Below are 14742 nucleotides of genomic sequence, written 5' to 3'. Positions count from 1 at the left end.
GAAAAGATTTTTTTTTAAAAATTAAAAAAAAACTATTTTAACAGCCACGCTGCAACCTTCACTCCGGCCTCACGGGGGCGGTACTGCCACACTCTATAATAACCATACACGCTAGAGGCAGTTTCGATGAATGTGACCAGAATGTAAACAGTGCTCGGATGCTAGCTAATGGTTGTTAACATTATCGGTAGCTAACTTTGATATTGTTGTCGTTTACACGCATAAAGTTATGGCTTCCTGAAAGATTCCTCGAGCTGAGATGGCATTATTATAAAAAACTTGGCCGTCTTCCTCTCCTACTTGTCTTTTGATTACTGCTTACATGGTGAGTAGCCTCCTGTGCGGTCAGTGAACCTGCTGCTGCAGCAAGGCCAGATCGAGGACACAGCTAGCTGCTGTCATGATGGATCAAGGGCAAATATCTAGCTAAATAACAGTAGAGAGGACAGAGATGTGTTTGCGGCAATCAAATCGCAAAAATGGATTGCTAACTCGAAGCAATACAAAACACTTCCTTGTATTGAATTAGCTCAGTAACTTGGTTCCTATTTCAAGTGATGCAGCACTGTTACAGAGTGATCTATGTGAGTGACAGTTTGTTGCTGTTGTTGTTGTTGTTGTTGTTATAGATTAATATACTGTCATCATGACCAAAGACATCGTCGTTGGAGATGAACTACCTGACTGGGTGGGGGCTAAGGAGTTTTACCAGAAGTATGACCCCAAGGAGGTGATTGGCAGGTGGGTCCAACAAAAATAACCAAATATGTAACCTCTGTTTTCTGTTTCGGTGAATAAAAACCCCATGTTGTGTTTTAATTTCATATCAATGGCATATCAGGGGGGTGAGCAGTGTGGTGCGCAGGTGTGTGCACAGACACACGGGTCAGGAGCTGGCAGTTAAGATCATTGAGATCACAGCGGAGAAGATGACCGCTCAGCAGCTGGAGGAGGTGAAGACTTCTACTCTGAAGGAGATCCAAGTCCTCAACATGGTGAAGGGACATTCCTCAATCAGTATGTTCGGCTCTTTTTGACCACAAGACACTTTAATTCCTGTGTTCTTGAGAGATTCAGAAGTGTTGAAACTGTGTTATGCTTTGTTTCTTTTAGTTACCCTCATTGATTCCTATGAATCCACAACATTCATATTTTTGGTGTTTGACCTGTGAGTATTACAACAAATAATTCCTCCATAACATTTGACTGTTTATTTTCCCATTAGAAGATGGTATCAATCGCTTGTTTTCATTTACAGCATGAGACGTGGAGAGCTGTTTGACTACCTCACAGAAAAAGTTACCTTGAGTGAGAAGGAAACCAGGTGAGCTCCACCATCGACGCCATCAGATCATTTAACCTGTAGCCACTCATATCATTAGAGCGGGGTATTGCCCCTGATTTCCTGAATTGATTCAATTTTGATTCACAAGGTCCCCATTCAATTCAATTCAATAGTGTGGTAAAAATCTGCTAGTGACAATTTTTTTGCATCGAATTATTAAAAATGCTGTAGTGAAAGGAAAAAAAAGGTAATGACAGATGGAGGCTTGTGTATGTAAACAAAGAAAATAAGAGATAAAATAAAATTTTCCATTTTAAACCATCTTCCTGGAATATAGATTTCTGAGTTTAAAAGGTATGTTACATGTTCACCACAAGGTTGATTTGGTACCAACATTGTGGTACAAATATCTGCCACAATCAGTTTGGCAGATGACATTCAGAGATTTACTCACCAGACAAAATAATCTACTCTTTAAATTTCTGCTGAACATTTTTTTAAATGTACTCTGATTTTATGGTGAGTTGACTGTGTTTTTTAAAACGATGTCACTCTCCGTTTACTTTAGTATAAAGAAAACCAGCTTTTAGAGTCTTTTAAACAAGCTTCAAGCACACAGACAAGACAAAACTTAAAGGTTATCTTCCGAACATCGCTCATCAAATTCCAGGACTCTGCAAATTGATCTTCTCGAGGTTTTGAGAATAAAGTTAAGCTGCTTGGGAATAAGAACCGTGAAAAACTGATGTGTTTTTTAAAACCCGTTGCTCTACACAGGAGTATGGTGCGAGCTCTGCTGGAGGCCGTGCAGTACCTCCACTCCCTCAACATCGTCCACCGTGACTTGAAACCTGAGAATATTCTCCTCGATGATCAGGGACACATCAAACTGTCTGACTTTGGTTTCTCAGTGCAGCTACAGCCTGGAGACAAACTTCGAGGTAGCGTAGTATCAAATGAAACAGACGGTCAATGTTAAGTATCTGTTTAGATATGTAAATGTTTTGTATAGACACAGTTTAAAATGATCTGTTTTTGTCTTTTGTTCTAATTAGAGCTTTGTGGGACACCTGGTTATTTGGCTCCTGAAATACTGAAATGTTCGATGGATGAAATGCACCCAGGCTATGGCCAAGAAGTCGATCTGTAAGTCTTTTTATCAGTATACATTTGTGTCAGTGTACTTTTACAAAGCATGATCCAGAGTGTTTTTCCTGAATTTTAGTTCTAATTCTTGCTCACTTGTTTTGATGGATGTGTTGGAAAGCTGGGCATGTGGCGTGATCCTTTTCACCCTACTGGCTGGCTCTCCACCATTCTGGCATCGCAAGCAGATGCTGATGCTGAGGATGATCATGGAGGGTCGCTATCAGTTCAGCTCCCCAGAGTGGGATGACCGGTCTGACACTGTGAAAGACCTGGTAAGACTGATAAACCTTAGAAAACTGAAATTAAAACACATTCAATTACACCTTAATTTGAATTAAGATACAGCAATTCTTCAGCAGAAATGGAAATGTCTTTTTTTTTTAAGACAAAAATGAGGTCAGACCATAAAATTTACAATCATTTTGCTGCTCAGATATCCAGGCTGCTGGTGGTGGACCCAGTTGTCCGTCTCACAGCTGAGCAAGCCTTGGCACATCCCTTCTTCAGACTGTACCAGAAGGAGGACGTGCGTCTCTTCAGTCCCAGAAAGACATTTAGGGTGAGTCACAGTAATCTGACATATTTGGCTTTTAAAAAATTAAGCCTTAAAAAAAAAAGTGTATACATGTATCCTCGTCCGCTGTCCTTTCTCATCCTCTCAGGTGCTGATAGTCACCGTGCTGGCCTGCATCAGGATGTACAGCCGTTACCGCAGGGCTCGCCCGCTGACTCGCGAGGTGCTGGCCAGAGATCCCTACTCCCTCCGCGGAGTCCGCAAACTCATCGACGGCTGCGCCTTCCGCATCTACGGTCACTGGGTGAAGAAAGGGGAGCAGCAGAACCGAGCCGCCCTCTTTCAGAATACTGCTAAGATCATGCTGCTGGGCCTGGAGGACTTTGAAACATAAAAGGTCAACCTCATTCCTAACCATAATGATTTTTTTTTCATTTAAACATCTGCATGTGTTGTCATGTTTGTCCTGTCACATTGCTGTGTTTAATTTTAAGATGTGGAATTCAGGGACCGGGATGTTTGTGTGCCTTAATGTGCACCGTGGCTCTGCAAGTTAAAGATCAGCATGCACAACTTAATGTTCCTTATCTGCCCTTTAATCGAAGCCTGTGGCTGTTTGAGACTCGTCTTGTCAGGTCATCGTGTTTGCAGTGCCAGTTTGCAGTAGAGGACATATTGCACAATCGTTTGATAAAACAAGTCACATAAAAGTACTTTATGTATATTTAGCATTTTACCTGTTGGTCGTCTGTTATAACTGAGGTGTTTCTAAGCACTGTGTGGCTGAAATGACCATTAAAGCACTGTGATTAATTGTGTATAGGATAATTATGTATTCTAAAGACGCTCAGATTTATTGGATGGTTTTTGGTAGATGATATTTAGCTTTCCTGCATGCAGACATTCCTCAGTTAGTAGGAAAATCACTTACCCTAACTGTGAAGACCATCTGTGGCTGAATTTCCTGTTAAAACTAACCAACACCATTCCCTACTCAGTTCATTCTTCAGTTTAATATGTGGCACTTTTTCATGAAAGTGCCTGCCTGAGAAATGTGCAGTAATCATACAAATGCAGATATGAATTGTACTGTATACAAAGGTTTTATTGACAATAAAACTAAAGTTTGAGTTTGAATTGACTTGAGTGCTTATTGAAATCCATTATTTTTTGGCCTTGTGGTTGAGCTGCGGAGACTCTAGCGCTCGGTTGTGCTGATCCGCAATTTCCTTAATTCGCTGATCCAGTTGTCCAGACACAAGCATCATCTGCTCTCTGACCTCTTTCTCGATCAGTGCCTTCAGTCCTGATTTTGAACCTGTAAGTGAAGCAGTGAAAATAAAGCAGTTACATCATTTGGGGTGACTCAAATTCTTATTTCCGCACAGTCCTTTTATGATTTGTGATCCTACCGGGCGTATCTCCCTCTGGTTCTGTGATCGACGCTTCCTGTGTTTGAAGGGAGCTGTCTGTCTTTGGCGCTGCTTCCCCTTCCGTTTCCTTCACATTTTCAACATCTGGTGCAAGAAAAGTATGTGGTCCAAGGTTTTCTAAAGATCAAGAATATTTTGTTCTTCTTGTAAAAAGGAATATATATTTGTTTGGTGTAAGCAGGCTGAAGTCCCTTTTGTGTGTGGGTCTTTAAAAAGGATGATAAGAAATGTACATGCCTTATCTAACTATCACACGCTATGTTTTGTTGGTCAGACTCTTTCTGTAATTTTTCAATTGCTCTTATTCTGCCCTAATTGCATGATAAAGGTTTTGAAAACTTTTCCATTCTACCTAGATATTTTTATTCAACTAAAAACACTAATAACCTGTAATTATTACCCAAAACAGAAGACTCCTCCATGGTAGCTTCCTCCTGGTTTGGGTTTCCAGAGTAAGTTAAAGCCAAATCAAGTTTTACCTGTTAAAACAAAGATATTAGTTTAACTACCCAGATTTATTTTCACTGTACCATGATTAACTACAGTATAATAAAAATGAATCAATTTGTGCAGAATAACTTTGTGATTCTTACCTGTGGAGTGAAAATATATTTGTAGAGTTTGTGGTTTCTCACGTAGCTGTTAAAGATGTAATTTAAGATACCGGTCACCTCCTCAGAGCTGAAGAGGTTGATGCTAAATGGAGGTCGCTGTAGTGGGCATAAACAGAGAAACATTACATCATGAAAATGTATATGTGTAAAATTAAGTTGTGAGTGAATAAAAAAAAATTGCAATTGTTTTACAGACCCTGACTGAGTGACAGAGGAGTAGCTCCTTGCAATATTTGAAACACTGCTCGATGTTGTTGAGTGGAGTTTCTGAAAAGATAGACATCCCACATGAAGTTAAGGAACATTTTAATGATTAATTCAAACAAATAAAGCTGTAATATTTGCCCAGCAGCATGCTTTATTTTGTCTTACTTCTAAATATTGAATTGGTTATGGACTCAATATGAATATGTGCTGAAAATATACTATGTCAGCTCCCATGTTAGTGTTAGCTGTTCACAAAACACTTTGACATTTGTTTTTGTGAAATGTTGTATTTTCCAAAATGTCGTTGTGATTGTGAAATATTGTTGCATTTTTGGAAATGTTGCATTTTGTGAAATTAAGTGGTTTGACCCTCAGGGCCACCATTTAAAAGCCAGTTCCATCTCAAACCACTAACTATACAGCAGTGATAGTGACAATATCTCCAATAATACCAATAATAATGTGACTTTACTTACCTACATTAGCCTCATGGATGGACTTGATGATGGACAAAATGGCAGAAGTCTGTTCCTTTTTGAAGCTGCGCTCTCTGCAAAAAAGCACAGCCTGCACATACAACTCCAGCAAAACTCCTCTTTTTGGTTCTGAGAGGTCAACTCCAAACACACTACATAAAACACTGAAGAGAAGAAGAAATATTTGTCAGTGCTGTGTGATTGTGTATAAATAGATAGATGTGTTGGTCATAAACAGGTGCAGAAACCTCTCAAGATCAGGAATGGATTGCGTTTTGTCGATCTCCTCCATGTCATGGTAGCTAACATCTGTCCTGAAAACACCCAGGGAATGGATTTAAGTTTCGACGTGATGTTTAAGCATGCAGGGGGGAAATAGAGCAGCAAGCAATTAAAATAAATATAATCTGTATTGTTGACAGAGCTCTCACCATAGCATCACTTTAGCTTTCAGGGCCTGTGGTACCTGCATAAAAAGGCAATGCTTGTTTTACATGCATAGCATTACAAGGCAAAATTAAGACATAGTTGTATGTAGTGTAAATAATAATAATCTATATATTTTTATTATATGACTAAAAACCAGAAGGAGTTAATCGTGCAGACAGTAAAGTGAACCCAACATCTTCCTAGCTGCTCTCAATTAGCCAAACTTACAGAGCATACCTTTATTCTTGTGTCCATTTTTTTATGTATTATAAATTCAGCAAATTGCAGAACTGAAAAACAGAAGTGCGATTGACTTGATTTGATTCAGTCATAAAACAACACATTTGTAGAAAAAAATACATTTTGTAGTTTTAAAAAAAAAGACACAAATTATTAGCTGATGATATTTTTCACCATGTAAAAGTTTTTGGCGAAGCCTTACCCTGATCAAAACAAGCTTCAATGTAGCAGGATCACTTCCTGTTTGACTACCTCACTGTATCCTAGCAACGTTATACCTTTTTTTTTCTTCTCCTTCCGGTTTAGCGTTGCTCCTGGAGATTAGGTACAGAATCATACAACCCCCTAATAAAATAAAATAACATGCATATTTTATGGTTTATTTGAAAAGCTATCGAAACAATACAAACGTAGGCCTAAATGTGTTTGAAAAAACAACTAAATACTATATAAATGCCTATTAAGACATATAAATGCCTGATAAAGTAAAAAAAAAAAATTGTGAAAGAAAAAAAATTAAATGTCAAGCATTCATAGAAAGTCACCATCACTCATTTGTTGTTATTTTTTTATTTTATTTTATTTAGGTTAGTCTTAAACTGTCTTTTTAGGGTATATTACACCACTAGCCTACTTTCACTGATATTTTCTATGACACACAAGTCGCCTACAGTGACCAAACCGTAGCCTTACTGTTCTGCAGCTAGGGCTTCGCTATAATATTTTAGTAGCATACGGCTACCACATTAACTAGCTGCTAATACTACTACAACCTTATTTACATTGTTATTTTGTTGTGTTTATTAGGGTTAGTCGAAGGTCAGAAATGACGTTACTGTGTTAAGTATTTTGTTGTGCGTCACATAACTCTCAGTACACAGGCAAGAACAATCAAATGCACCCGTGTAGTCACTAAAACGGTGCGTAAATAGTGACAACACCACAAACTTAGACAAAGACGAGCTCACACACATGTTGACAGAAGAACATGTTATCTTCTGATTAAAAACAGTCATTTTACGGCTCTTCATCGCTGCTTCAGGACAGCCGTATCCATGGCAACGACATAAACCTGTATGAGTTTCCCGCGGTTAGCCACCGTCTGTCTTTGTTTATGTTTACTGGGACGGTTTGGTCATTTTATAGGCACTGCATGGATGTATGTCACATGTCGTGTATCAGTACAGCTCTGTGAGGCGCGTCTGGTGACAGTCGGAAGCTTTGGGGCATTTTGTGGTGACTGCTGCCAGTTCCGTGTTTGGCTTTTTTTTCGCCGCGGTAAGCGATGCAGACTTGCTGACTCGAAGTAAATGAAGTGCCAGGAGCAGGGCATCACCTTCCTGTTTCTTTGGTCTCACGTTTCAGCGGTAACACTAGGCCCGCTGAGCATCTTCACAGTGGCGGAGAGCTGGCCTTGCCCCTCAGAGACTGCTTGTGCACAGTGACTGAGCTGTGCAGTGCGGTTTAAGAACATTATCCCCTTTTAATCCACTTTGCCTTCTGCTACAGGCAGGTGGACAGACTGTCAGATGGAAGGAGCAGGGTGGCACAATCAGACACCCGCGTCCGTATTTCACTGTTTTATTTTGGAAACATAACCATTTCCCACACTGAACTTTGGTGCTGGATTCCACCTGTTGTTTTGAAGTATCCTTAATTAGGCTATCTGCTCACTACATTGTCATTAGCAGTGTGTCTGCTCAAACATGGAGGACCCTGATATTCGACAACAGAAGCTGGACAACCAGGTAAAGAAACATAGATAATTCGTATTTGACGTCCTTTTACACGTGAATTATGTTCAATTAAATGAAATAACTCACAATCAAATGTGATCAGGTAGATTTTCTAGCGGTGTTTCTTTATCAAAAACACATGCAGGATAACCATCAAAGCTCATGCTGGCAGAATAGCAAGGACTGTAACATACTCTGTTAAAAGTGGTTAAAACTGAGCTTTGCAGAGAAATGAAGCTTGCTTGAGTCTCATGAGGTCAGAACCACCTACTGTGTGGAGCCACTGCTCAACTTAAATTCACAGACTTGTTTACACCACTCAGTATGTCAGCTCCTGGCTTATATCCAGTACAGTACTCTATGAGTATTTTATACCAGAAAGATCAGCATAATAATATCTGCACATTATCTGCAGTAGAAGTTGCTACTAATACTAATAGTAAATATAGCAACCTTATAGTACAAATCTTAAATAATTCTAATAGTAGCAGTAGTAGTAAACAGTAACAATAATGCATGGGCTCTTGCCTTTAAAATCTTGCACCAAGCATTCAGCTGGCAGTGGTTACAATGGTTCAAATTCTAGATAGACAATTCCTTTCTAGAATTTGAACTATCTCAGGTAACGTTCGAAGACCTCATCTGGTTCCTTTCTTAGTTATATAATAGAAAACAGCCTTATGTTATAAAAATGGTTCAAAATACAAACGTCTGAATGATGTATCGTACATGTTGTCCGATATATGCTGACATAAAACCTTTTCTGATATATAAATAAATATATTGTAAAATTCCCAGTGTAGTTTATGGAAATCAAGACAGAAGATAATAAGACGGTATTGTTTAACTGTAAAATACCCTGCCTCTATTACATATGTATCTTAAGTGTTTGATAACCACATGTTTACACAGGATAAATGCAAAAATGTTTGTTTTTGTATTAGGGCTATATCAGATTTTCGCCACAATTATTGTGGCCTGAAGAATTTACAATAACGATACTATTGCGATATCTATAGAAACAGCTATTGGTCAAGTTAATCTTTGTTCATCATGTCTTTTGCCAAAATAGAGGCGGAGAGACAGTCTGTAACTGTAACTGTACAAAAGCGAGCAAATTGTTAACACAATATCAATGTTTTATTCTTAAATATCAGCGTTGTCATCAGTACCAGGATATCGCAACAACTTTATGTTGTCTATATTCTGTGTATAAAATAATCTTTGCCGATATGTCTATATCTGTTTTTTTTATTAACTAAAATTGGTATTGGCCCCAAAAATCTAATATTGGTCAGGATCTTCATGATACCAATGGTGGTTAGCGTTAGTTGAGATTAATTGTCATCAAATTCATTGAAAAAGCATTAACACCTTCAAATGTTATTAATGACCAATGTAAAAAAAAAAGAAGAGGCTCTGAGAGTAGAAAGATCACAAAAAAATCACCATATGGACATTTTTTGGCAGTTTGTTGAGAGAAAAAATAATTCAATTTATTTTACTGTGCTACTGACTATAAAGAGATAAAAAGCTCAACCGTCTGTTTATTTGCATACGTATGTTTCTATGAATGTTATGTGTTGATGTACATATTTGAATTGAAAGTCCATTACTCAATTCTCCCCCAGCGAACCCTTCTGATGAAAAAGCAGCAAAAGAAGAGGGCTGACTCTCAAATGGTGGTAGCCAATCGGGATGCAAAGCAAAAGCCAAAAAACCGAAAGCACAAAGCTGCGCACAGTGATGAAACACCTCTGCTGATCAGCCAATCCCTGAGCAACACCTCCCTGAGTGGTTAGTATGAGAATAATGCATTATCTTAAGTAGCAGAAAATCTAATTCCAATGTGTATTCAGTTTCTCAAAAAAATATTAAATACAAGTTATTTTTGTTTGTTTTTCCTGGAGATCAAGTTGAACATGCCCATGATAACCCTTTGGATGAGATCACACTGGGTGAAAGCAACATGACAGCAAGCTTGACATTAGATGAGATGCCTTCAGAAATGCCTCTGACACCCAAGAGAATGGACTTGGAGATTGACAAGGAGCCTGAGGTGAAGTTTGAAGTGGAGAATGATGCTCAGCTGGAGGGAAAAAAGACCAAGAAGAAAGACGTGAAGAAAGAAAAAGCCAAACGTGAGACTATGCAAAGCAGAATGTGTTATTCTAACATGGTCTACTGGGACCTGTTTTTATGTTTTCAAGAATCACTTTTAATAAATGATTCATTTTTCAGAGACGGAGGAGAATGGTGAAAAGGAGACGGACAAGGAAAAAGACAAGGAGAAAAAGGAGAAAAAAACTAAGAAGAAAGACAAAGTGAAAGACTCTGAAGACCCACAGAAGACAAACAAGACAACCAAACAAGAGCGTAAAAGTAACATCAGGGTTCAGTTTATCATTAACATATCAGTACTCTCTTCATAACAGTCTTTGTATGTTGTTCATATGAAAGAAAACGACTCACACTGTTCAACGTTAAACTTTAACATTTTAACATCAATCTAGCTGTTGGTTTAAAGGGTAACTCTACTAATTTTAAACATTAAAGGGTGTTAACAGGTCTTTGGGAGTACAGAGTGTAGCGTGCAATGCCAGACCAGTGGACTGCTTTTCAAAACCTGCCGTCTACATTATCCACAATGCAATTTAGCCACTGGAGGCAATTTATCAGATTACATGCAGCTTCCTCTGGAGCTACAAAAGGCTTTATACTACTTTTTTCACATGTGTATTAGAACTCCCCAAGACCTGTTAACACAATTTAATGTGTAAAATTGGTGGAGTTACCCTTTAAGTACTACACCCATTTAGGAATAATGCTAAAAGTAACTCTCTGTGCTTCTGCAGAGAAACACTTACAGGAAGTTTCAACCCAGGAGACGGAGCCAGTGGTGGAGGTGTCAAGTCCAAAGAAAAATAAAGGTGATGAAAGTGAGGATGAAGAGGAAGACGGGTCCCAGAAGCCTGTCCCTCAAACGCCTAAGAGGAAAAAACAACTTGACACATGTGAGCGATAATCTGGCCTGACATGACGTGTCATGATCAACAATAGTGTCAAGTTTTTGTGAATAATAATGCTGCTGGTGTCATCTCCACAGCCAGGTGCCAAATAAGTGACGACAGCAAAGACGAGGAAGTACAGGAAAAGGAGAAAAAGGGCAAAAAGACGAACAAAGAAGACAAAACTACACCAAGTCTGGCTTCCCTTAACTCAAACTACAGGGAGGGCTCATCTTCAGGAAGTGAATCAAATGAAAGAGTGAGACATTACAAACTGGTTAATGTGTTGTCACAGAAAGCATATAAAAATGACTATCTGTGACATCATTCCAACTCTTTCTCATTTTAGACAACATCTCCGATGTCGGTGGAGGATCTTGAGAAGTTTGCTCTGCGTCCAGCTCCCAGAGATGTGACGATCCAGTGCAGGGTCACCAGAGACAGGAGAGGCATGGAGAAGGGCATTTACCCGACTTACTACCTGCACATGGAGAAGGAGGATGGCAAGAGGGTTGGGACTCGTGCAAAACAATTTGATCTGATCATTGAGCACATTGATTGTAGCTCTGATGATATGATCCTGTCACATTTATAGTTTTATCTAAGTCCTCCTAATTGTCTGTCTCTGTCTGTTCTAATTGTGCCACACAAAGGTGTTTCTAATGGCAGGCAGAAAACGGAAGAAGTGCAAGACATCCAACTATCTCATCTCCACTGACCCGACAAATCTGTCCAGAGACACAAACTGCTACATAGGAAAACTAAGGTATACTGTAACTCTGTTTAATTGCGACCAAACATATTGACACCTATTCTTATCCTATTATGTCAAGGCAAAACATCTGGGCCTATAAAATAAAGTGCTGTAATTAAAGTTTTTGAATTGATTTAGGGATCACTTCCACGTGTTCATGATGCAGTATTGCAAATGATGAGAAAATGAAAGCAGAGAATTCACAAGTTTAACTTACATTTGCAGTCTATTTTTCAAATTTCCTGCAAACATGACCTTTTCGTCTCCCTCCTGACAGATGATTTCATGACATACATCTGATAAGAGTCTTTTGTTTCAGGTCCAATGTCCTGGGTACAAAGTTCACAGTCTATGATGGAGGCGAAAACCCAGAGAAAAAGCCTTTTGTCAAAGAGTGCGAGTCTGTGCGGCAAGAGCTGGCAGCAATTTGCTATGTGAGTCTGAATTTACCCTGTCCATTCAGCACCCGCAGTATATCAAGAGTTAAGAAAACTTTAATATACAACTGGCTTTCATGTTCCAGGAGACAAATGTTTTGGGATTTAAGGGTCCCAGGAAAATGACGGTGATCATCCCCGGCATGTTGGAGAATGATGAAAGAGTGTCCATTCATCCGAAACATGTATGTTTAAAAAATAATAGATTTTAAATAATTTTAAAACCTCTGATGATGTAGATTAAATGTGAAATATTTCAGAAGAACTGAAATGTTGCCTTATCATAGGAACTTGAGACTCTCCTGGTCCGCCATACGAACAACAACACAGACAAACTGGTCACCCTGGTGAACAAATCCCCGAGCTGGAATGAGCAGACCCAGTCATACGTGCTCAACTTCCACGGACGTGTCACCCAGGCCTCCGTCAAAAACTTCCAGATCATCCACCCTGACAATGGTAAGATGTCACTGACTTACTGTCTCTGTTCTATCATCAAACACAAGGAGAATGGCTGACTTTATAATGTCTCTTTCTTTCCCCATCCACTGATGTTTTTCCAGAGGATTACATAGTGATGCAGTTTGGCCGTGTAGCGGAGGACGTCTTCTCCATGGATTACAGTTTCCCCATGTGTGCCCTGCAAGCCTTTGCCATCACGCTGTCATCCTTTGATGGCAAACTGGCCTGTGAGTGACCCATGCTGGTGTGCCTCAAGTGCTTAACCAGATCCCTGATCTGTATAGAAACCTTAAGTTGAAACGATACCCATATGAAACGATACCCATATGACCGAAAGAGTCATTGGTCATGTTTTGTATACTGGTGCATTTCAATACTTTGTATACACCATATTTGAAAAAAATGCCTCAGACTTAGACTTGTTTTATAGGTCCGATATTTATTATTTCACCACAGATTTTATATTGAAGTGGAAGCATTTCAATCAGTTAATTTATGGTCTCTCTTTTTATATTTACCAGATGTGTAAAGGACTTGTGCAATAAAGATATTGAGGGCAACTGTGTAAACACTACCAGTAAGATATTAAATAATAATAGTACAAGGTTTGCATGTCTGTGAATGTTTATTTACCTTTTTAACATTATATTTATTGGTTTTTGGCATTGATAGAACATCCTGCAATACATAAAGTAACATTAAAAATCACCCCCATCCCCCAACCGTGACATCAAATATTCAAGGGGAAAAAAAACAAAAAAACACCAAATATACATATATTTAAAAAGAATATATATAAAAATAATAAAATATATACTGTATGTCTGTGAATTCCCTCTGACCACATAGCGTAATTTCTCCACAGCAAGGCAGGACGCCATTTCCCAAAGAACAGAAAGATGGCACTGTACTGTGTGTACTTTTTTCTTGAATCCCGCTTTTATTGTTTCTTTCGTAAGAATTTATACAGCAACCTAAACCATAGCAAATATAATAATACATATACACAATAACATGTAAAAAGATATTAAGCGTGAATTGGAAAACAAAGCATTTTTAAAAAAGTAAAAAAGGAATATACATACCAGATTCAGTTCCCCAACACAGGAGACATACTGTATACAAACGGTGTGTTTAAGAAATATTTAAGACATATTTACCACTTAAAATAAATAATACAAATGAAATGAAATGAATACAAAGTAAGTAAAACAAAATATGAAAATAAATAACAACTTCAATACAAATTCAATAAAGGTTACAGCAAAACTATTCAGGATACAATAATTGCTCCCAGCCTGTAAACCCAAATATACACCATCTGTCTGAACCACTTGGCTTTTGCTACATGTTTTGACTCTAAAATATGTTAAGATAGTGTCAAAAATGGTTCCCAAATTTCCAAGAAGACATCCCGTTTAATTGTTATCTTATAAATGAGGTGCTGGTAGGAAGCTGTTTCCGCTCTGGTATTCAGCCATTCTCGATAGTTTGGAGGGTCACTCTTCGTCCAGTGTCTAAGTATGACTCTCTTCACAGTGGTTATGGCATCTCCTATTCATCTTAAATATTTAGCACTCACATCTTTAACATGTTTTGTAATGCTCAAGAGGCATATGCTTGGGTTGATACTTACCAATGTCCCCCAACTGTTGGTAACCTTCTCCATGACCTTTTGCCAGAAAGTGAGTAGAGGGGCAACTGTGCTGTGTGCAGGCTTGGGGAGCAAGGGAATATATGTAACAGGATTATGATTACGTATTCAGGTAACTGTATTCTGGTAAAGTTACACAAAAAAAGATTACAGATACATTCATCTTATTGACATTTCTTTTTTCTTGTCTTTATTTGCATATGTTTGGTATTCAAGTAGTCCAAAAGTAACAAAAAGTAATCAAGGTACATTACTCTACATTACTCTACTCCCCTGCCCAGAAGTTTAGAACCTTGACGTGACACTCTCTATCTGACTATCTCTCCCCGCTCATCCTCTCACTT

General features: G+C 38.6%; 3 protein-coding genes across 7 annotated transcripts; 2 read left to right on the top strand and 1 right to left on the bottom strand.

Moving 5' to 3' along the window:
* Nucleotides 1-83: 83 nt before the first annotated feature.
* Nucleotides 84-4085, top strand: phkg2 (phosphorylase kinase, gamma 2 (testis)). Its single transcript, XM_084342040.1, has 10 exons — nucleotides 84-325; nucleotides 630-741; nucleotides 842-1017; nucleotides 1114-1168; nucleotides 1259-1324; nucleotides 2063-2226; nucleotides 2341-2431; nucleotides 2553-2706; nucleotides 2868-2993; nucleotides 3097-4085. The coding sequence occupies exons 2-10, from the start codon at nucleotides 647-649 to the stop codon at nucleotides 3340-3342; spliced, it is 1173 nt and encodes a 390-aa protein (XP_084198166.1). The 5' UTR covers nucleotides 84-325; nucleotides 630-646; the 3' UTR covers nucleotides 3343-4085.
* On the bottom strand, nucleotides 4029-6692 carry cfap119 (cilia and flagella associated protein 119). Of its 5 annotated transcripts, none has more exons than XM_084342041.1 (10): nucleotides 6550-6692; nucleotides 6336-6397; nucleotides 6110-6144; nucleotides 5927-5992; nucleotides 5679-5842; nucleotides 5192-5262; nucleotides 4975-5091; nucleotides 4782-4860; nucleotides 4361-4498; nucleotides 4029-4266 (listed from the first exon to the last, which is right to left on the bottom strand). In XM_084342041.1, exons 2-10 carry the CDS (start codon nucleotides 6360-6362, stop codon nucleotides 4112-4114), a joined length of 852 nt encoding a protein of 283 aa, XP_084198167.1. In that variant the 5' UTR covers nucleotides 6363-6397; nucleotides 6550-6692; the 3' UTR covers nucleotides 4029-4111. The 5 variants fall into 5 exon arrangements, with proteins under 5 accessions (XP_084198167.1, XP_084198169.1, XP_084198168.1 ...); XM_084342043.1 differs by having other exon boundaries at nucleotides 4361-4465; XM_084342042.1 differs by having other exon boundaries at nucleotides 6345-6397.
* Nucleotides 6693-7396: 704 nt separating this feature from the next.
* On the top strand, nucleotides 7397-13350 carry LOC311250396 (tubby protein homolog). Its single transcript, XM_084342039.1, has 12 exons — nucleotides 7397-8095; nucleotides 9715-9880; nucleotides 9994-10224; nucleotides 10325-10465; nucleotides 10939-11097; nucleotides 11190-11350; nucleotides 11441-11602; nucleotides 11745-11857; nucleotides 12165-12279; nucleotides 12369-12467; nucleotides 12570-12741; nucleotides 12846-13350. The coding sequence occupies exons 1-12, from the start codon at nucleotides 8054-8056 to the stop codon at nucleotides 12977-12979; spliced, it is 1695 nt and encodes a 564-aa protein (XP_084198165.1). The 5' UTR covers nucleotides 7397-8053; the 3' UTR covers nucleotides 12980-13350.
* Nucleotides 13351-14742: the final 1392 nt, after the last annotated feature.

This window comes from Pagrus pagrus, assembly GCF_965226575.1.
Source record: "Pagrus pagrus genome assembly, chromosome: 21".
NCBI classification, from domain to species: domain Eukaryota; kingdom Metazoa; phylum Chordata; class Actinopteri; order Spariformes; family Sparidae; genus Pagrus; species Pagrus pagrus.
Note: the sequence above shows the minus strand (reverse complement) of the source record. Positions and strands in the feature narration are given on the sequence as shown.

What these genes read in the sequence shown, in the direction of transcription:
- cfap119 (XM_084342041.1), bottom strand. Translation starts at nt 6,362, where the DNA reads ATGGACACAAGAATAAAGGTATGCTCT. An exon ending in CAAGAATAAAGGTATGCTCT is followed by an intron (nt 6,145 to 6,335) that starts GTAAGTTTGGCT and finishes CTTTTTATGCAG; the next exon opens with GTACCACAGGCCCTGAAAGC. An exon ending in AAAGCTAAAGTGATGCTATG is followed by an intron (nt 5,993 to 6,109) that starts GTGAGAGCTCTG and finishes GGGTGTTTTCAG; the next exon opens with GACAGATGTTAGCTACCATG.
- phkg2 (XM_084342040.1), top strand. Translation starts at nt 647, where the DNA reads ATGACCAAAGACATCGTCGTTGGAGATGAACTACCTGACTGGGTGGGG. An exon ending in ATATTTTTGGTGTTTGACCT is followed by an intron (nt 1,169 to 1,258) that starts GTGAGTATTACA and finishes TTTCATTTACAG; the next exon opens with CATGAGACGTGGAGAGCTGT. An exon ending in TATGGCCAAGAAGTCGATCT is followed by an intron (nt 2,432 to 2,552) that starts GTAAGTCTTTTT and finishes TGTGTTGGAAAG; the next exon opens with CTGGGCATGTGGCGTGATCC.
- LOC311250396 (XM_084342039.1), top strand. Translation starts at nt 8,054, where the DNA reads ATGGAGGACCCTGATATTCGACAACAGAAGCTGGACAACCAG. An exon ending in GAGCAACACCTCCCTGAGTG is followed by an intron (nt 9,881 to 9,993) that starts GTTAGTATGAGA and finishes TTTTTCCTGGAG; the next exon opens with ATCAAGTTGAACATGCCCAT. An exon ending in AGCTGGCAGCAATTTGCTAT is followed by an intron (nt 12,280 to 12,368) that starts GTGAGTCTGAAT and finishes TTCATGTTCCAG; the next exon opens with GAGACAAATGTTTTGGGATT.